The following is a 21,208-nucleotide window of genomic DNA, read 5'->3' as shown; positions in this document are numbered from 1 at the left end:
GGGGCAGAGGCAGAGGGGCAGAGAAGACAGGCTTGGGCACAGGGGCGGAGTAACAGGTAGAGAGGCAGAGGGGCAGAGGCAGTCGGGCAGGGGCAGAGGCTGAGTAGCAGAAGCAGAGGTGCAAAGGTCAGAGGCAGAAGGGCAGAGAGGCAGAGACAGAGGCAGAGGGGTAGAGGCCTTCGGGCAGAGTCTGAAAGGCAGAGGCAGAGGAGCAGAAGACAGAGGCAGAGGGGTAGAGGGAGACGTGCAGGGGCAGAGTTGCAGATACAGAGGCAGAGGGGCAGAGGCAGAGGAAGAGGCAGAGAGACCTGAGTGGCAGAGGATAATGGCAGAGGCAAAGGGACAGAGACAGAGGCAGATGGTAGGGGCAGAGGTACAATGCCACAGTTAGAGACAGAGGCAGACAGCCAGCGGCAGATGGGCAGAGGCAGAGGAAGAGGCAGAGAGGCAGAGTGGCAGAGGACAATGGCAGAGGCAGAGGGGCAGAGGCAGAGGGACAGAGGCAGAGGCAGTTGGTAGGGGCAGAGGTGCAATGCCACAGTTAGAGACAAAGGCAGACTGGCATGGGCAGATGGGCATAGACAGAGGGGCATAGGCGATGGGTAGATACAGAGGCAGAGGTGGAGAAGCAGAGTAAGAGGCAGAGGGTCAGAAGGGCAGAGGGCAGAGGGCAGAAGGGCAGAGGTAGAGGGGCAGAAGCTGAGATGCAGAGGTCAGAACCAGAAGGGCATAGGGGCAGAGACAGAGGCAGAGGGGCAGAGGCAGAGGGGCAGAGGACAGAGACTGAGGCAAAGGGGCATACACAGATGGGCATGCACAGAGAGGCAGAGACAGAGGCAGAGGTGCAGAGGGGCAGAGACAGAGGCAGAGTGGCAGAGGGTCAGAGGCATAGAGGCATAGGCAAAGGGGTAGAGGAGAGGGGCAGATACACAATGGTAGAGTCAGAGAGGCAGATGCAGCAGTAGAGAGGCAGAGGGGTAGAGGACAGAGGAAGAGGGTCAGAGGCAGAGAGGCAGAGGCCAAGGGGCAGGGGAGAGGGGCAAAAACAGAGGGGCAGAGGCAAATGCACATGCAGAGGGGCAAAGCAGAGGCAGATGGGCAGGAGAAGAGTGGCAGAGGGGCAGAGGTAGAGAGGCAGAGGGGCAGAGGACCATGGCATTGGCTGAAGAGCATAGGACGATATGCATAGACAGAGGCAGAGGAGAGGGGCAGAGGCAGATGAGCAGGTGCAGAGGGGCAGAGAGGAAGAGACAGATGGGCAGACAAGCAGAGAGAAGGGCAGAGGCTTAGGTGCAGAAGTGCATGGGCGGAGAGGCAGAGGCATAGAGACAGAGGTAGAGAGGCAGAGGCAGAGGCAGAAGGGCAGGGACAGAGGTGCAGAGGCAGATGCAGAGGGGCAGGGGCAGTGGCTGAGTAGCAGAAGCAGAGGTGCAGAGGTCAGAGGCAGAAGGGCAGAGAGGCAGAGCCAGAGGCAGAGGGGTATAGGAAGACTTGTAGGGGCAGAGGGGTAGATACAGAGGCAGAGGCACAGAGACAAATGCAAATGCTAGGGGCAGAGGTGCGATGCAACAGAGACAGAGGCAGACAGGCAGGGGCAGATGGGCAGACGCAGAGGGGCAGAGGCAGAAGGGCAGAGGCGATGGGGAAGGGCAGAGGGGCAGAAGTGCAGAGGCAGAGGGGCAGAAGCTGAGGTGCAGAGGTCAGAAGCAGAAGGGAATAAGGGCAGAGACAAAGGCAGAGGGGCAGAGGCATAGGGGCAGAGGCCAGAGGCAAATGGGGAACAGGAAGAGGCAGAGGTGCAGAGAAGACAGGCCTGGGTAAAGGGGCAGAGAGGAAGAGGTAGAGAGGCAGAGGGGCAGAGGCAGACAGGCAGTGGCAGAGGCTGAGTAGCAGAAATAGAGGTGCAGAGGTCAGAGGCAGAAGGGCAGAGACGGAGAGACAGAGACAGAGGCAGAGGGGTAGAGGCTTAGGGGCAGAATCTGAGAGGCAGAGGCCAAGGCCGAGGAGCAAAAGACAGAGACATAGGCAGAGGGATACAGGGTGTCATGCAGGGGCAGAGGTGCAGACACAGAGGCCGAGGGGCATAGGCAGAGGTACAGAGACAGAGGCAGATGGTAGGGGCAGAGCTGCAGTGCCACAGTTAGGGACAGGGGCAGAGGGCAGGGGCAGATGTGCAGAGGGGAAAAGGCAGAAGCAAAGGGGCAGAGGCAGATGTGGAGGGGCAGAGGGGCAGAAGGGCAGAAGCAGAGGGGTAGAAATGTAGAGGCAGGGGCAGAAGCTGAGGTGCAGAGGTCAGAAGAAGAAGCAAATACGGCCAGAGACAGAGGCAAATGGGGCAGAGGCAAAGGCAGAGGGTCAGAGAAGACATGCTTGGGCAGAGGGGCAGAGAGGCAGAGGAAGTGGTAGAGAGGCAGAGGGGCAGAGGCAGATGGGCAGGGGCAGAGGCTGTGTAGCAGAAGCAGAGGTGCTGAGGTCATAGGCAGAAGGGCAGAGGGGTATAGGACAGAGGCAAAGGGGCAGAGGCAGGGCCAGAGGGGCAGAATGCAGAGGTGCAGAGGTCAGAGGCAAAGGGCCAGAGTTGCAGAGGGGGAGAGCCAGAAGAGAGTGGCAGATGGCCAGAGAAATAGGGGCAGAGGCTGTGAGGCAGAGGCAGAGGAGCAGAAGACAGAGATAGAGGTATAGGGGTATAGAGGGACCTGCAGGGGCAGAGGTGCAGATACAGAGGTAGAAGGGCAGAGGCAGAGGCAGAGGGGCAGAGGGGCAGAGGGGCAGAGGAAGAGGGACAGAGACAGAGGCAGATGGTAGGTGCAGAGGTGCGATGCAACAGTTAGAGACAGAGGCAGATAAGCAGGGCAGTTGGTCAGAGGCAGAGGGGCAGAGCCAGAGGGGCAGAGGCAGATGGGGAAGGGCAGAGGGGCAAAAGGGCAGAGGCAGGGTGGTAGAAGCTGGGGTGCAGAGGTCAGAAGCAGAAGGGCATAAGGGCAGAGACAGAGGCAGAGGGGCAGAGGACAGTGGCAAATGGGGAACAGGAAGAGGCAGAGGGGCAGAGAAGACAGGCCTGGGCAGAGGGGCAGAGAGGGAGAGGTCGAGAGGCAGAGTTGCAGCGGCAGACGGGCAGGGGCAGAGGCTGAGTAGCAGAAGCAGAGGTGCAAAGGTCAGAGGCAGAAGGGCAGAGAGGCAGAGGCAGAGGGGTAGAGGCTTAGGGGCAGAGTCTGAGAAGCAGAGGCAGAGGAGCAGAAGACAGAGACAGAGGTAGAGGGGTACAGGGAGACGTGCAGGGGCAGAGGTTCAGATACAGAGGCAGAGGGGCAGAGGCAGAGGAAGAGGCAGAGAGGCAGAGGGGCAGAGGACAAAGGCAGAGGCTTGGGGCAGAGGCATAGTGACAGAGATAGAGGCAGATGGTAGGGGCAAGGCTGCATTGCCACATTTAGAGACAGAGGTAGACAGGCAGGGGCAGATGGGCAAGAGGGAGAGGGGCAGAGTCAGAGGCAGAGTGGCAGAGGCAGACAGGCAGAGGCAGAGGGACAGAGGAAGAAGGCCAGAGGCAGATGGGGAGGGGCAGAGGGGCAGAAGGGCAGAGGCAGAAGTACAGAAATTCACTGGCAGAGGGGCAGAAGCTGAGATGCAGAGGTCTGAAGCAGAAGGGCATATGGGCAGTGACAGTGGCAGAAGAGCAGAGGACAGTAGCAAATGGAGCAGAGGAAGAGCAGCAGAGAAGACAGGCCTGGGCAGAGGGGCCGAGAGGCAGAGGGGCAGAGAAGACAGGCTGGGCCAGAGTCTGAGTAGCAGAAGCAGAGATGCAGAGGTCAGAGGCAGAGACAGAGGCAGAGGGGTAGAGGCTTAGAGGTAGAGTCTGAGAGGCAGAGCAGAGGAGTAGAAGACAGAGACAGAGTCAGAGGATTACTGGGAGAAGTGTAGGGGCAGAGGGGCAGATACATAGGCAGAGGGGCAGAGGCAGAGGAAGAGACAGAGTGCAGAGAGGCAGAGGATAATGGCAGAGGCAGAGGGACAGAGACAGAGGCAGATAGTAGGGGTAGAGGTACAATGCCACAGTTAGAGACAGAGGCAGACAGCCAGGGGCAGATGGGCAGAGGCACAGGGGCAGAGGCAGAGGCACAGGGGCAGAGGCAGATGGGGAGGGGCAGAGGGGAAAAAGGGCAGAGGCAGAGGGGCAGAGGACAGAGACTGAGGTTAAGGGGCATACACAGATGGGTTTGCACAGAGAGGCAGAGACAGAGGCAGAGGTGCAGAGGGGCATTGACAGAGGCAGAGTGGCCGAGGGTCAGAGGCATAGAGGCATAGGCAAAGTGGTAGAGGAGAGGGGCAGATACACAGTGGTAGAGTCAGAGTCAGAGAGGCAGATGCAGCAGTAGAGAGGCAGAGGCAGAGGCAGAGGGGCAGAGGCAGATGGGCAGGGGCAGAGGGGCAGAGGCAGATGGGCAGGGGCAGAGGGGCAGAAGGGCAGAGGCAGAGGGGCAGAAATTCAGAGGCAGAGGGGCAGAAGCTGAGATGTAGAGGTCTGAAGCAGAAGGGCATATGGGCAGAGACAATGGCAGAAGGGCAGAGGACAGTGGCAAATTGGGCAGAGGCAGCGGCAGAGGGGCAGAGAAGACATGCTTGGGCAGAGGGGCAGTGAGGCAGAGGAGGTAGAGAGGCAGATGGGCAGAGGCAGATGGGCAGGGCCAGAGCCCGAATAGCACAAGCAGAGGTGCAGAGGTCAGAGGCAGATACAGCGGCAGAGGGGTAGAGGCTTAGGGGCAGAGTCTGAGAGGCAGAGGCAGAGGCAGAGGAGCAGAAGACAGAGACAGAGTCAGAAGGGTACAGGGAAACGTGCAGGGGCAGAGTTGCAGATACAGAGGTAGAAGGGCAGAGGAAGAGGAAGAGGCAGAGAGGCAGAGGGGCAGAGGACAATGGCAGAGGCAGAGGGGCAGAGGCAGAAGGACAGAGACAGAGGCAGATGGTAGGTGCAGAGGTGCAATGCCACAGTTAGAGACAGAGGCAGATAGGCAGGGGCAGTTGGTCAGAGGCAGAGGGGCAGAGGCAGAGGGGCAGAGGCAGATGGGGAAGGGCAGAGGGGCAGAAAGGCAGAGGCAGAAGGGCAGAAACTGAGGTGCAGAGGTCAGAGGCAGAAGGGCATAGGGCAGAGAGAGAGGCAGAGGGGCAGAGATTAGTGGCAAATGGGGGAACAGGAAGAGGCAGAGGTGCAGAGAAGACAGGCCTGGGCAGAGGGGCAGAGAGGAAGAGATAGAGAGGCAGACAGGCAGGGGCAGAGGCTGAGTAGCAGAAGCAGAGGTGCAGAGTTCAGAGGCAGAAGGGCAGAGAGGCAGAGACAGAGGCAGAGGTGTAGAGGCTTAGGGGCAGAGTCTGAGAGGCAGAGGCAGAGGAGGAAAAGACAGAGACATAGGCAGAGGGTTACTGGGAGGAGTGTAGAGGCAGAGGTGCAGATACAGAGGCAGAGGGGCAGAGGCAGAGGAAGAGGCAGAGAGGCAGAGGGGCAGAGGATAATGGCAGAGGCAGAGGGGAAGAAGCAGAGGGACAGAGACAGAGGCAGATGGTAGGGGCATAGCTGCAATACCACAGTTACAGACAGAGGCAGAGGGCAGGGGCAGATGGGCAGAGGGGAAAAGGGGCAAAGGCAGAAGCAGAGGGGCAGAGGTAGGTGTGGAGTGGCAGAGGGACAGAAGGGCAGAGGCAGAGGGGCATAAATGCAGAGGCAGTCAGGCAGAAACTGAGGTGCAGAGGTCAGAAGCAGAAGGGCATATAGGCAGAGACAGGGGCAAATGGGACAGAGGCAGCAGCAGAGGCAGAGGGGCAGAGAAGACAGGCGTGGGCAGTGGGGCAGAGAGGCAGAGGAACAGGTAGAGAGGCAGAGGGGCAGTGGCAGACAGGCAGGGGCAGAGGCTGTGTAGCAGAAGCAGAGGTGCAGAGGTCAGAGACAGAGACAGAGGCAGAGGTGTAGAGGCTTAGGGGCAGAGTCTGAGAGGCAGAGGCAGAGAAGTAGAAGACAGAGATAGAGGCAAAGGGTTACTGGGAGAAGTGTAGGGGCAGAGGGACACATACACAGGCAGAGGGGCAGAGGCAGAGGAAGAGACAGAGCGCAGAGGGGCAGAGGATAATGGCAGAGGCAGACATTCAGGGGCACATGGGTAGAGGCAGAGGGGCAGAAGGGCAGAGGCAGAGGGCAGAAGGGTAGAGGCAGAGGGGCAGAAGCTGAGGTGCAGAGGTCAGAACCAGAAGGGCATACCGTCAGAGACAGAGGCAGAGGGGCAGATGCAGAGGGGCAGAGGACAGAGACTGAGGCAAAGGGGCATACACAGATGGGCATGCACAGAGAGGCAGAGACAGAGGCAGAGGGGCGAGACAGAGGCAGAGTGGCAGAGGGTCAGAGGCATAGAGGCATAGGCAAAGGGGTAGAGGAGAGGGGCAGATACACAGTGGTAGAGTCAGAGTCAGAGAGGCAGATGCAGCAGTAGAGAGGCAGAGGCAGAGGGGTAGAGGATAGAGGCAAAGGGGCAGAGGCAGGGCCAGAGGGGCAGAACGCAGAGGTGCATAGGTCAGAGACAAAGGGCGATAGTTGCAGAGGGGCAGAGACAGAGGCAGAGGGGCAGAGCCAGAAGAGGGCAGAGGAATAGGGGCAGAGGCTGTGAGGCAGAGGCAGAGCCAGAGGAGCAGAAGACAGAGACAGAGGCAGAGTGGTACAGGGAGACGTGCAGGGTCAGAGGGGCAGATACAGAGGCAGAGGGGGAGAGGCAGAAGAAGAGGCAGAGAGGCAGAGGGACAGAGGACAATGGCAGAGGGGCAGAGGCAGAGGCAGAGGGGCAGAAGCTGAGGTGCAGAAGTTAGAAGCAGAAGGGCATACGGGGAGAGACAGAGGCAAATGGGGCTGAGACAGAGGCAGAGTGGCAGAGGGTCAGTGGCATAGAGGCATAGGCAAAGTGGTAGAGGAGAGGGGCAGATACACAGTGGTAGAGTCAGAGTCAGAGAGGCAGATGCAGCAGTAGAGAGGCAGAGGCAGAGGAGTAGAGGACAGAGGCAAAGGGGCAGAGGGGCAGAGCCCTGAGGTGCAGAGGTCAGAGGCAAAAGGCCAGAGTTTCAGAGAGGCAGAGACAGAAGACAGTGGCAGGCGGCCAGAGGAATAGGGGCAGAGGCTGTGAGGCAGAGGCAGAGGCAGAGGCCGAGGCAGAGGCAGAGGCCGAGGCAGAGGCAGAGGTAGGAGTAGAAGACAGAGACAGAGGCAGAGGGGTAGAGGGAGATTGGCAGGGGCAGAGGGGCAGAAAGAGTGAGGCAGAAGTAGAGGCAAAGAGGGACAGAGGAGCAGAGACAGAGGGAAGAGGGTAAGAGGAAGAGAAGCAGAGTCCAAGGAGCAGGGGAGAGGGGCAGATTCAAAGGGGCAGAGGCAGATAGGCAAAGGCAGATGGGCAGGAGCAGAGGGGCAGAGGAGCAGAGGTAGAGAGGCAGAGGGGCAGAGGACCATGGCATTGGCTGAAGAGCAGAGGACAATGTGCAGAGACAGAGGCAGAGGAGATGGGCAGAGGAAGATGAGCAAGGGTAGAGGGGCAGAGAGGCAGATGGGCAGTCGGGCAGATACAGGGGCTGAGGCATAGGGGCAGAGTCAGAGAATCAGAAGCAGAGAGGCTGATGGGCAGAAGCTGAGAGGCAGAGGCTTAGGTGCAGAAGTGCAGAGGCAGAGAGGCAGAGGTAGAGAGGCAGAGGCAGAGAAACAGAGGACAGAGGCAGTGGAGGTGGGGTAGAGGTAGTGGCAGAGAAACAGAGCCAGAGGCAGATGGGCAGGAACAGAGGGGCAGAGGCAGAGAGGCAGAGAGGCAAATGCAGAGGGGCAGGGGCAGAGGCTGAGTAGCAGAAGCAGAGGTGCAGAGGTCAGAGGCAGAAGGGCAGAGAGGCAGAGACAGAGGCAGAGGGGTAGAGGCTTAGGGACAGATTCTGAGAGGCAGAAGCAGAGACAGAGGGGCAGAGGCAGAGGGGCAGAGGTAGAGGCAAAGGGGCAGAGGCAGAGGGGCAGAGAAGATAGGCCTGGGCAGTGGGGCAGAGAGGCTGAGGAAAAGGTTGAGAGGCAGAGGGGCAGAGGCAGACGGGCAGGGGTAGAGGCTGAGGCAGAAGGGCAGAGAGGCAGAGACAGAGGCAGAGGGGTAGAGGCCTTCGGGCAGAGTCTGAAAGGCAGAGGCAGAGGAGCAGAAGACAGAGGCAGAGGCAGAGGGGTAGAGGGAGACGTGCAGGGGCAGAGGGGCAGATACAGAGGCAGAGGGGCAGAGGTAGAGGGGCAGAGTACAGAGGCATAGGCTGAGGGACAGAAGCAGAGGCAGAGTGGCAGAGGAAGAGGAAGTGTGGAAGAGGCAGAGGGGCAGAAGACAGAAGCAGAGGCAAAGGGGAAGAAGCACAGGGGCAGATGACAGAGGCAGAGGGGCAGAGGCAGACAGGCAGGGGCAGAGTCTGAGTAGCAGAAGCAGAGGTGCAGACAGAGGTCAGAGGCAGATGACAGAGAGTCAGAGGTGCAGAAGTGCAGAGGCAGAGGAGCAGAGGACAGAGGTAAAGTCTGAGGGACAGAGGCAGAGACAGAGAGGCAAAGATCAGAGGTAGAGTGGCAGAGGCAGAGGCAGAGGGCAAGAGGTAGAGGCAGAGGGGCAGAGGCCGAAGAGCCGAAGAGAGAGACAGTGGCAGAGGGGCAGAGGCAGATGGGCAGGGGCACAGTGGCAGAGGGTCGGAGGACAGAGGCAAAGTAAGAGTGGCAGAGGCAGAGGGGCCGAGGACAGAGGCAGAGCGAAAGGGGCAGAGTCAGAGAGCTAGAGGCAGAGGCAGACAGGCAGGGGCAGAGGCAGAGGCAGAGGCAGAGGCAGAGGCAGAGGCAGAGGCAGAGGCAGAGGCAGAGGCAGAGGCAGAGGCAGAGGAGGCAGAGGCAGAGGCAGAGGCAGAGGCAGAGGCAGAGGCAGAGGGGTATAGGCAGAGGCAGAGGCAGAGGCAGAGGGGTATAGGCAGAGGCAGAGGCAGAGGGGCAGAGTCAGAGTCAGATGGGCAGGAGCAGAGTTGCAGAGGGGCAGAGGCAGTGAGGCAGAGGAGCAGAGGCAGAGATGCAGATAAAGAGAGGCAGACGTTGAGGGGCATAGGCAGAGGGGCCGAGGACAGAGGCAGAGGTAAAGGGGCAGAAGCAGAGAGGTAGAGGTAGAGGCAGACAGGCAGGGGCAGAGTGGCAGTGGGCCATAGGCAGAGGCAGAGGGGCATAGGACAGAGGAAGAGGAGCAGAAGACAGAGAAAGAGGCAGAGGGGTAGAGGGAGATGTGCAGGGGCAGAGAGGCAGAGGCAGAGGCAGGGGGCAGATGGGCAGAAGCAGAGGCAGATGGGCAGGAGCAGAATGGCAGAGGGGCAGAAGCAGAGAGGCAGAGAGGCAGAGTTAGAGATGCAGATAAAGAGAGGCAGAGTGGCAGAGGCAGACAGGCAGGGGCAGAGTGGCAGAGGGGCAGAGGCAGAGGACAGAGACAGAGACAGAGTGGCAGAGGCAGAGTCAGAGGGGAAGAGGCAGAGGTAGAGATGCTGAGGGGCAGAGGGGCAGAGGTGCAGATGTAGAGGAGCAGAGGCAGAGGCAGAGGGGTAGAAGACAGAGACAGATGCAGAGGGACAGAGGAAGAGGCAGAGGGGGAGTGGCAGAGGCAGAGGCAGAGGGGCATAGGACAGAGGCAGAGGGGCAGAGGTCAGAGACAGAGGCAGAGTGGCAGAGGCAGAGGGGAAGAGGCCGAGGCAGAGTTAGAGAAGCTGAGGGGAAGAAGCAGAGGGGCAGAAGACAGAGACAGTGGGAAAGGGGCAAAGGCAGACAGGCAAGGGCAGAGGTGCAGAGGCAGAGGGGCAGAGGCAGACGGGCAGGGGCAGAGTGGCAGAGTGGCAGAGGCAGAGGCAGAGAGGCAGAGAGGCAGAGAAAGAGGCAAAGAGGCAGAGGCAGAGCAGCAGAGGGGCAAAGCAGTAGAGAGAGGGGCAGAGGGGCAGAGTACAATGGCAGAGACAGAGGGGTAGACCCAGCGGGGCAGAGGCAGATGGGGAGGTGCAGAGGGGCAGCGGGGCAGAAGGGCAGAGGCAGATGCAGAAGGACAGAAGCCGTGTTGCAGAGGTCAGTGGCAGAGGCTGAGTTTCATAGGGGCAGAGGCAGAGAAGCAGAGGCAGAGGGGCAGAGGCAGAGAGGCAGAGGTGCAGAGGCCGAGAGGTAGAGGCAGAGAGGCAGAGGCAGAGGCAGAGGCAGAGGCAGACGGGCATGGGCAGGGTGGCTGAGCGGCAGAGGCCGAGGCAGGGGCAGAGGCCGAGGCAGGGGCAGAGGCCTTGGCAGAAGCAGAGGGGCAGAAGGACAGAGGGGCAGATGTTCAGAGACAGGGGGCAGAGGACAAAGGCATAGGCTGAGGCAAAGAGGCAGAGGACAGAGGCAGAGGGGCAGATTCAGAGGCAGAGGGGCAGAGGGATAGTGGATAATGGCAGAGGGAAAAGGGCAGAGGTAGATGGGCAGAGACAGAGGCAGACGGGCAGGGGCAGAGGGGCAGAGGCAGAGGAGCAGAGGACACAGGCAGAAGTTGAGAGGCAGAGGGGCAGAGATAGAGGCCAAGGGGCAGAGGCAGAGGGGCAGCAGACAGGGGCACAGACAGAGGGTCAGAGGCAGTGGCAGAGGCAGAGAGGCAGAGGCAAATGGTCAGTGGCAGAGAGGCAGAGCCAGAGAGCAAGGGGGGCAGAGGCAGGGGGGCAGAGGCAGGGGGCCAGAGGCAGGGGGGCAGAGGACAGCAGCAGAGGCTGAGGGGTAGAGGCAGATGGAGATGGGCAGAGGGGCAGAGGGGCAGAGGCATAGGCAGAGGGGCATAAGCAGAGGTCAGCCGCAGAGTGTCAGAGGGGCAGAAGCAGACGCAAATGGGCAGAAGCAGGGTGCAGAGGCAGAAGAGCAGAGGACAGAGACATAGGTAGAAGGGCAGAGGCAGACGGGCAGGGGCAGAGGAGAGGGGCAGAGACAGAGGGGCAGAGGGGCAGAGGGGCAGAGGGCAGAGGCAGAGAGGCAGTGGCAGCAGCAGAGAGGCAGAGGCATAGGTGAAGAGGCTGAGAGGCAGAGGCAGAGACAGAGTGGCAGAGGCAGAGGCAGATGGGCAGTGAAATTGTGGCAGAGGAGCAGAGGCAGAGGCAGAGGTGCAGATCTAGAGGCAGAGGCAGAGGGGCAAAGGTGCAGAGGCAGAGGACAGAGGCAGAGGCAGAGGCAGAGGGGCAGAGGCATACGGGCAGGGGGATAGTGGCAGAGGGCCAGAGGACAGAGGAAGAGGGGTAGAGGCAGATGCAGAGTGGCAGAGGCAGAGAGGTAGATGTGGAAGGGCAAAAGGGCAGAGGGGCAGAAGGGCAGAAGCAGAGAGAGGGACAGAAGCTGAGGTGTATAGGACAGAGGCAGAGCTTGTGGTTCATAGGGGCAGAGGCAGAGATGCAGAGGCAGAGAGGCAGAGGCAGAGGTGCAGAGGCCGAGAGGGAGAGGCAGAGGGGCAGAGGTAGAGGCAGAGGCAGAGGCAGAGTGGCAGAGGATAATGGCAGAGGCAGAGGGGTAGAGGAAGATGTGGAGGGGCAAAGGGGCAGAGGGGCAGAAGGACAGAAGGGCAGAAGCAGAGGTGTAGAGGTCAGTGGCAGAGTGTCATCGGGGCAGAGGCAGATGCAGAGGGGCAGAGGACAGAGGCAGAGGGGCAGAGGGGCAGAGGCAGAGGCACTGGGGCAGAGGCAGAGGCAGAGGCAGATGTAGAGGAGCAGAGGACAGAGGCAGTGTCATAAGGGCAGAGAGGTAGAGGGGCAGATGGGCAGAAGCAGAGAGGCAGAGTCAGAGGGGCAGAGGCCAAGAGGCAGAGGGCCAGAGGCAGAGAGGCAGAGGCAGAGGGCCAGAGGCTCAGAGGTAGAGGCAGAGAGGCAGAGAGGCTAGTGGATCTATATGAGTTTAAGCTCAATCTAGTCTATGTCGCGAATTCCAGGCTAGAGCTACATAGTTAGATAATGTCTCAAAACCAAAACCGAAACCAAAAGACACCAAAATAAAATTTATCTCCCAAACACACCCACAAGGAAACATACTAACCTTCTAATGTGGGCCCTAATGATGACTCTACTATTTTCTGTAAATGATAGATATCTTGCCTCCTTACTTATTAGCTGTGACTAAAGACATTTAAGGCCATGAGCACATGGCATGCTAGCTGGTGCATGCAGCCCTCACTAGTTCACACATTCCTTTGTGGACCTATTGAGATACAGGCACAGTAAGTCTAAGATGGGACCTGAGATTTGCTCTCCTAAGAGTTTTCAGTGCTGCTGGTGGTCCGTACCTTAAGAACCAGGGCACTTGATGAGTGCTGAAGCCTATGAGAAAAGGAAGAATGTAACCAGTGAGACTTGGCACAGGGCGTTCTCTTCTGGAAATGGACTGGTCAGACACTGGGATTCGAGAAAGTCATCAACTTAGACTGCTTGCTTAGCAAGGAGAGGTAGAGTAACTGTGAGCAAGCGCCATGAGAGAATATGCAGAGAGCAGTGTAGAGAGGGCATTGATCATCTCTCCACATCATTCCTTGGAGACTGGGGAGGTGGGATGGCAACATGCATAGCTGACTTGGTACAGCAGACCCTTGCTAGCTAGTGGCTTGACAGCTGGAGAAAAAAACCAAACAACTCAGGCTTGGGTTTCTCTCCTTTAAAATACGTGTACTTGACTCCCTATTAGGTTGTCTCATGGTAAACTATTTGGCAACAAGTTAGAGATATAGTGTGTTCTGTGAGAGATGGCTCCACCCAGCACCCCTGTCTTTCCTTAGTTGTTTCAGTCTTTCTTGTGGGGCTTGCCACACAGCTGCCTGTTTCTGTAATGCTGCCATCTATTGGCCTAGCTTTAAAACTACAACTAAATGGAACATCAGGAGCTCAGAGTACCCTTTTAAAAAAATTTTTTTTTTCTAGGTACAAAACCCAGTATTTGACACTATGTACATTCAGATACCCTCTTTGTCTAAGCTTTGGAGGTCTTGTCAAACAGAGTGATACAAAACTATGCAGCCAGCACTGTGATTTAGTATCTGTGGGTTTCCCATGGCTAGATCTGACTAACCATGTGTCAGAAGTATTTTTGGGGAAAAGTCTATACTGAACATGCTCATACTTCCCCCATAGTCATTATTCACCAGAGAGAGTGAAGAAGAGTGAGGGGGGGGGGTATTTTTCATTTTATAGATAGTGAAATGAAGATTAAGAGAAATCATTTTCTTTATGTCACTCATCTAACAAGCAGTGAAGCCAGGATTTGATCCCAATTTGTTCATCTGGGTCTGCCCTCCCCACCCCTGATATTTTCCCTAAGGCCCTCCTGCCAAGTGGGCAGCTGGAGGAGATCTAGATGTAGCCACTTCTGGTTCTTATATCCATGTAAGATACTAGACCAGGCTCCATGACAGCATTGCAAAACAACAGTATTTGAAAGGGGAAAGAGATAAGCGCTTTGTCTTTGTCTATGAGGCAGAATAGGTAGACTTTGCACAGGCATCAGTAATAGTCTTTGCCAGTAGAATCACATAGATGTACCCCCTGCATGCAATTCCAAAGACTTAGGGGACGTTTTCTTGTTGCCAGTAAACAATCTTTTATCACCTGACATGGGTGCGGTCATAGAGATCCAGGTGGCATTGGGGTTGGACAGTGAGATCAGGTGCTTCTTGCTGCACCTATGTCTATTTTGCAACAAAAGAACTGTCTGTCCTTTAACCATTAGATCAGAGTAGATATTTTATCATCCAAATATCCTCCAGGGTCGTGTTGAGGTTGAGCTTTTGCAGTTTAGTGAAGCATGCCTTTCCTCTTACATGTGAAACTCAGTCATCTTGGACTTGAGTTTTAGCCCAGGGGTATAATGTTTGCATAATATATACAAAGTCTTGAATTTGGTCCCCAGCAAACACACACACACATGTCAGTTAGTCATCGCAAGTAGTTTTTTTTTCCTGTGAGGTTCATCTATACTGAAGTTTGTGTGACAGAGGCTGTCTTTTCTAATGGGAAGTGACAGGCTTGCTCACAATGACTAATCCACTAGCTAACTGCTAATCAGTGAACAGGCATCAGCTCACTGGGCTCTGATCCACAGAGGTTAGCATCCCCATTGTGTGCAGGTAGAATTTCCTTTGGAGATCAAGGCCTTTTCCATTTTGCGAGGTGCTCTCTGAATATGGATCTGAGAACCAGTGGTGTTTTTCAAGATGCTTTCCAATGCTGAAAGATGTAGAATGCCCCCTAGTGGTATTGGAGCGCACAGCTTTGGGGATTCTCTTGCCACCTCTTTGCAACTGCTGCTCACAGAGCCTGCCATGCCATCCTGTGTTCTGTCATTCCCACCTTTCCCAAACCTATCCCTCTTCATTTGGGAACCTGGATCTAGAGAAGATGTAAGGTCAAGTCTCTCTTTGAATGATTAAATTTTGGCAGTGTGGCTTCTCTCAAGCATGCTCACCCTGGCTTTGGGCTTCCTCTCATCCCATTCTCGCTGTTGAAAGGGAAGGGGTTAGGAGATCTGGGGATGGGTGAGGGAAGGTTCATCTTTAGGACAGCAGTGGGGCCAGGGCCAGTGGTTTTTCAAAGAGTAACTGTGCCTTCATAAAACAGGAGATGAGCTCATTTTTTTGGACCCTCACACAACCCAGACTTTTGTTGACATTGAAGAGAGTGGACTAGTAGACGACCAGACTTTTCATTGCCTGCAGTCTCCACAGCGGATGAGTATCCTGAACTTGGATCCTTCTGTGGCCTTGGTGGGTATTTCAAGGAGCTTTGATGGTAACCTATTTACGATATGTTCCCTGGCAATTGGTTGTTAGGTAGCATAGCAAGAGTGCACTTTTTCAGCACCCCTAAATGTGGCATGGTGATATGGTAGGTAAAGAATGGACCCTGTAGCCAAACTTTTCACAGTAAGCCCCAAGCTCTGCTACTAAACTGTGTAGGAAAAGTCACTTAACCTTTCTGAACATCCATCTTCACATGTCTAGAAGTAGGGACACACTACTTCCCTCTTTATTTGGTTATGTGAGGTGTAACATATATAAGTACTCAGTACAAGACCGGGTACACTGTGCACACTGCATAAAGGTCCATAGCATTGGTATCTCTCATCCTATTCCTTATCACCTTCCAAAGTTTGTCATATAAATGTAAGGTGGGAAAGGAGTAGGAAGGGATAAGGGAGTAAGAGTCCTTGAGAGGTCAGCATCTATTTCTTGATGCCCAAATCCAGGATGTCTCAGGTGTCCTCCGGAGAGTGTGATTTCTATTAGCATACATTGATAGGGCCTCCTCTACACCCTCATTTCCTGTTTCATCCATCAGCACACCAATGGCCAAAGGCTGAGCAGTACCCCCTTGCTTGGGACCATTCCTCCTACTGAGGAATGACTGTCAGGGCAGGACACTGCTGCTTCTCACAACTCTAATAATTTTTTTTGAAGAGTCAAAGCCATCTTGTTTTTAGTTAAAAGTATTATTTGGGCTTTTGTTTCCTGCTGTGAGATTTTATATATATATATATATATATATATATACATACATATACATACATATATATATACACATATATATATACATATACATACATATATATATATACACACATATATATATATATATATATCCTTTTATATATTATGTATTACACACACACACACACATTTCCAAGTTAAAGTGTCTAGCAGTGTTGATGGGCAAGGGAGAAGTCAAGAAAGAAGACCAGGAGACCAGGAGAAAGAGGAAGAATGAGTAAGGAACAGAGGGAAGGAGGAGACAGGAGGAAGGAAGGGAGAGAAAGGGAGGGGAGGAGGGGTAGGAGGGAAGAAGAGAGAATTGCAGGGTGTGCACATATTTTAGGCAGTGATTTAGGGGAGAGAGAAGTCCAGCCAGTCAGCCTTCCTGTGCTGTCAGGAAGCTGCATGGCAAGATGGTGACCTACCTCCTAATTCTGGGAAAATTGTTCTAACTTGGAAAGGGGAATTCTAAGTAGTGTTCTTCTTCCCCACCCAAGGGATTTTTCTGCAAAGAAGAGAAAGACTTTGATAATTGGTGTAGCCTTGTTCAGAAGGTGAGTATGTATAGATTTTTTTAAAAAAGCATAAACATGAAAACTACTAAAGATGACTGTGTTTTTTTAAGATTACTTTTTCATAACAACATGAAAACAGTCTGATATAATTTAGTTGCAAGAGGAGGAAACGAAGATGAAAACGAACCTGTCAGATGTGGAGAACTCAACATAAGTTTGGTGAAAGTGAATAAAAACTTTTAAGACTTTGCATGTATCAGCTGAAAGACTCAGCAATGGAAGTTAACATGGCAGCTTGCTAAGGCTGCGAGGCACCTGAAACTCGCAGCTAATATTAGGCTGTTTGAACCCTCCAATTGCCCACTTCATATAGCTCAGTCAGCATTTCTTCCTTACTATATGTTTGCAAACATGAGTAAAAGGACAAAAGTGCGTTCTGGGTGTTTTATTGGTTCACTTACAACCCAGTATATTTCATTATGGCTTAAAGGACTTTTCCTTCTATTAACTGGCTTATTTATATCAAATACAGGCATGTGACCACTGAAAGGGATCAGCCTGTGATGAGTCATTATTTCCCTTTTTTGGTATATTGTGTAAAAGAGAATTCTTACTTGCGTTCACCAATCTCTGTATCCATTTCCCTCATTGCTAGTCTCTAACACATACAAAATAGATGTCATATATTGATACATATTCACTGAATGAATTAAGAGAGATCACAGGGAGTATTGTTTAAAGCATCAGGTGGGGTACTTGAGACATGAAGCTCTGTCTCTAAAACCAAAGTATTACAAGAGCCCAAAGTGTTATATGCAAATAGAGGAAAGATTTTTCTTCATAATGAACAAATGATTAACACTGACATCCCTAACAGAATCTGTAACCTCAGGTAATAGTTTAATGAAATGGAATATAGAGTTTACAATTATTTGATTATTTATTTGAGAGAAGTTATTTCTATGTGGCTCAGGCTAGCCTGGAACTCAGTATGAAGACCAGGCTGGCCACAGGCTTGTGATACTTCTTCAATCCCCATTGTACTAAGATTATAGATATGAGCCACTATGTCCAGTTCAAGAGAAAAATATTCTTATTATTGGTGTCATCATGAGAATTGAATGCATAGCCTTGCACATCCTTGGAAAGTTCTCTGTCAGTAAGCTATATCCCCAGCCCATGAAAATTATTATTCATTTTTAATGAAAAAAAGCCCACATGTGGTCTTATTGTTGTAGCTGTGTAAATACTATTCACAAATAAATCGTATAATGTGTTACACATATATTTCCTTTCTTTTTTCTTCTTCCAGTTTTACCTCTCTCGCCCCACTCTCTCTCTCACACACACAAACACAATATCTATCTATCTATCTATCTATCTATCTATCTATCTATCTATCTATGGAACCCTTTCTTCTCAACATGTCTCTCCTCTGTCTTCATGTCTTTTTTGTTTGTTGTTTATAGCCCACTATATTCAAATTGGGTTGTCTGAATTGCTTTTAACAATGGCAATTTACCAGTGGTTACCACTGTGGAATATGCCCTCCTATATATTCATAGCCACGAGATTTACTTTTTAAAGATTCATGTTTACCATCATTACTTTTATGTGTCTGTGTGATCATGCCCTGTTTATTCAGATAGCTATGGAGGCTACAAGAGGCCATTGGGTCTCTGGAGCCTTAGAGATTGTGACATTGTAGGTGCTGGGTACTAAATTTTAAAGGAGGTATTTCCATTTCAGAATGTTGCTGTATCATTTAAATTAAGATACGCTCCTTTTTTTCTTTTTAACATTTTTCTTTTTAAGTTTTAAAATTTTATTTACAAAATTTATAAAATAAATTATATATATACATATATATACATATATGTATATATATATGAGTGTTCTATTTGTATGTATACCTGCATGCCAGAAGAGGGCATCAGATCCTATTAGAGATAGTTGTGAGCCACCATGTGATTGCCAGGACCTCTGGAAGAGCAGCCAGTGCTCTTTTTTTTTTTTTTTTTTTTTTGTTGACTATTTCTCGTCTTTTTTTATTAGATATTTTCTTTATATACATTTCAAATACTATCCCGAAAGTTCCCTATAGCCTCCCTCCACCCCGCTCCCCTACCAGCCCACTCCTGCTTCTTGGCGATGGCATTCCCCTGTACTGGGGCATATAAAGTTTCCAAAAAAAAGGGTCCTCTCTTCCCAGTGATGGCCATCTTCTGCTACATATGCAGCTAGAGACATGAACTCCGGGGGTACTGGTTAGTTCATATTGTTGTTCCACCTATAGGGTTGCAGTTCCCTTTAGTTCCTTGGGTGAGTTCTCTAGCTCCTCCATTGGGGGCCCTGTGATCCATTCAATAACTGAGTGTGAGCATCCACTTCTGTGTTTGCTAGGCCCTGGCATAGTCTCACAATAGACAGCTATATTTGGGTCCTTTCAGCAAAATCTTGCTAGTGTATGCAATGGTGTCAGCCTTTGGAAGCTGATCATGGGATGGATCTCTGGATAGGGCAATCACTAGAAGGTCCATCCTTTCATCACACTTCCAAATTTTGTCTCTGTAACTCCTTCCACGGGTGTATTGTTTCCTATTCTAAGAAGGGGCAAAGTGTCCACACTCTGGTCCTTGTTCTCTTGAGTTTAATGCATTTAGCAAATTGTATCTTATATCTAATATCCACATATCAGTGAGTACATATTGTGAGAGTTCCTTTGTCATTGGGTTACCTCACTCAGGATGATGCCCTCCAGGTCCATCCATTTGCCTAGGAATTTCATAAATTCATTCTTTTTAATAGCTGAGTAGTACTCCATTGTGTAAATGTACCACATTTTCTGTATCCATTCCTCTGTTGAGGCAGCCAGTGCTCTTAACCACTGAGCCATCACTCCAGCTGCTAGGATATGTTTCTTAAATTTGGGCAAAAACTGAAGACATGCAAATGTGTACCAAAATTCTCTTAGGGCATATTTAATTAATGACATTTTAAGGAACATCTCACCCCTACAGTGAGCTGACCCTGTATACCTGGCAAGTTCCCTGAGCCTCATGGCTGGATCAGTCCATACTAGGCGGCTCCATTAGCTATCAGCTTTAGAGTCCTTGCTGGGGTCATCAGATGATTCAAGTAGAGGATGAATGTATTTGCTAGGTGTTCTTTTTCACACTTGTCAACTACCAGGCTATGCTCAGAGTTTAGGTTCACGAATTGTCAACTAAACAGATGAGCAGTGACTCCATGGTACTTACAGCTGTTCCTTGGTCTGCCCAGGAAATTCTAAAGGAGAATTTGAGGATGTTTGAATTGGTTCAGAAGCACCCATCACACTGGCCTCCCTTTGTACCTCCAGCCAAGCCAGAAGTGACAACCACAGGGGCAGGTAAGGATTTTTTGTAAGCTCTTGGCCAGCAGACCCCACATGTTACAACTGTTTGCTGCTACAAAAGCCACTGTGGCTCACCTCATTTATGAAAGGTGGTATTTAATCTCCTGCAGTCCGAGCAGAGTGGTGCTTCTACTTATTATAGCTTCATGAGGAGCTGATACTTGTTGGCTTTAAAGAATAATAACAAAAAGAACACTCAGTGTAAAAGATTTATCATTGTGAAATCAAGATTACAAAAATTTGTTTTAGAATAACAAACCAGAGGCCTGGGTAACTCAAAAAGTAACTTGAGGTTTGAGTTGGTAGTTGTGTACCTGTAATTACTCAAAATGATGAGGCTCAAGGATCTTGAGTTCCAGGCCAGCTTGAGCTACATCCCAAGACCTCATCTCAACAAATAAATAAACCATCAGAAAGACAACGAGGGCAGAGTAGAGTATCTTAAACAGATCACTGTGATCAGGCCTATAGAAACAGGCCTGATGGTTTTGAGTATTAAAGAAAAATTATAATATACTAGGCCTAATTGTATATTTCCTCCAGACAAACCTTGCTTTTAGCAAATTGATTCAAACATGCAGAGGGCCAGTGGCTGGGGAGAATCTTGATGGAGAGTAGCAATCCAAGTGTCAAGCTTTTCTCCTTTCTCTATTCCAACAGAATTCATAGACTCTACTGAACAACTGGAGGACTTTGACTTGGAGGAAGATTTTGAAATTCTGAGTGTAGGCTAGTGAGAACCCAATGAGGTGGTCTTCTGCCTTCCATCTGACATCACAAGAACATGAAGTTGTTACATAAAACTTTCCTGGTCAGCAAGTGCCTGAGATGCAGATAGCATACAAACTCAATAACGATGATGACTGAGCCAATTGTCCCTTTCTCAGAAGTAAAACAAAAACAGCAAGTCAATGGCACCAAGTCACCCCTGAAAGACAGAAAACTATGGAGTCTAGGAGAATATCGAGAATCCATTGCTCCCCAGCTCGTCTTACATGGCGACCTCAAGTCTTCAGCAACTGAAATGAGGGCATTTGGAAAGCAAACAGCATCTTCCATCTCGCTGCAACTATGGGCAGATGAGAGATGGTTATACTATTCTACTTCGCCCTTTCAGGTGGGGCTAAATACTAAGAAGAAATCTGTTTTCTCGTTCAAATAATAAAATAAATGAATCAGGGAGAAATACTCTTGTTAAATTATCTGAATATGCAGTTTACATAATTGTAATTTTTATCAAAATATTTGTCAAAATGATGTCAAATATACACTTCTTAATTGTCTTCCTTTTGGAGAAACCTGTTTGATAGGTCACAATCTCCATCCTTACTGATACTTTCGTTAGATGTCACCGTATCCTTAAATCCAACCATGATCACTTGAAGCAGAGATCAGCAAACTTTTTCTGTAAAGATAATATTTTAGTCTTTGTAGGCTGGGTGGCCTTTGTCGTAACTATTCTCCTCTGTAAAAGCAGCCTCAGACAATATGCATGTGACCGAGCATGGCTGTACTCTAATAAAACTTGATGTACAAAAGCAAGTGGAGGGCTGGACTGGCCTTACCAATCGCTCACTTAAAGCATTGATTTTTGTTTGAAGGTTTAAATAAATTGTTTGAATTATACTGTTTTGATTGAGAACTATATGTAGAAAGAACTATTCATGTGGTGACATTCAATCTGTCCATTAAATACAAGTCCAAGACGTTTTAGGACTACAAACTTCCCTGAAAACTCC

General features: G+C 51.7%; 1 protein-coding gene across 3 annotated transcripts in view; it reads left to right on the top strand.

Annotated features, from left to right (window-relative positions):
• Atg4a (autophagy related 4A cysteine peptidase) overlaps positions 1 to 21,100 on the top strand; it is an 86,096-nt gene extending 64,996 nt beyond the window's left edge. For all 3 annotated transcript variants that reach the window (XM_085838000.1, XM_085837998.1, XM_085837999.1), the window contains 4 exons: positions 14,647 to 14,792; positions 16,055 to 16,111; positions 19,355 to 19,463; positions 20,130 to 21,100. In XM_085838000.1, coding sequence (XP_085694126.1) covers positions 14,647 to 14,792; positions 16,055 to 16,111; positions 19,355 to 19,463; positions 20,130 to 20,203 — 386 coding nt within the window. In that variant the 3' untranslated portion in view covers positions 20,204 to 21,100. The remainder of the gene's footprint in view (positions 1 to 14,646; positions 14,793 to 16,054; positions 16,112 to 19,354; positions 19,464 to 20,129) is intronic.
• The last annotated feature ends 108 nt before the right edge of the window (positions 21,101 to 21,208 follow it).

The sequence above is a fragment of the Mus caroli genome, unplaced genomic scaffold (genome assembly GCF_978045245.1).
Source record: "Mus caroli unplaced genomic scaffold, Mus_caroli_1 scaffold_5, whole genome shotgun sequence".
Classification (NCBI taxonomy): domain Eukaryota; kingdom Metazoa; phylum Chordata; class Mammalia; order Rodentia; family Muridae; genus Mus; species Mus caroli.
Note: the sequence above shows the minus strand (reverse complement) of the source record. Positions and strands in the feature narration are given on the sequence as shown.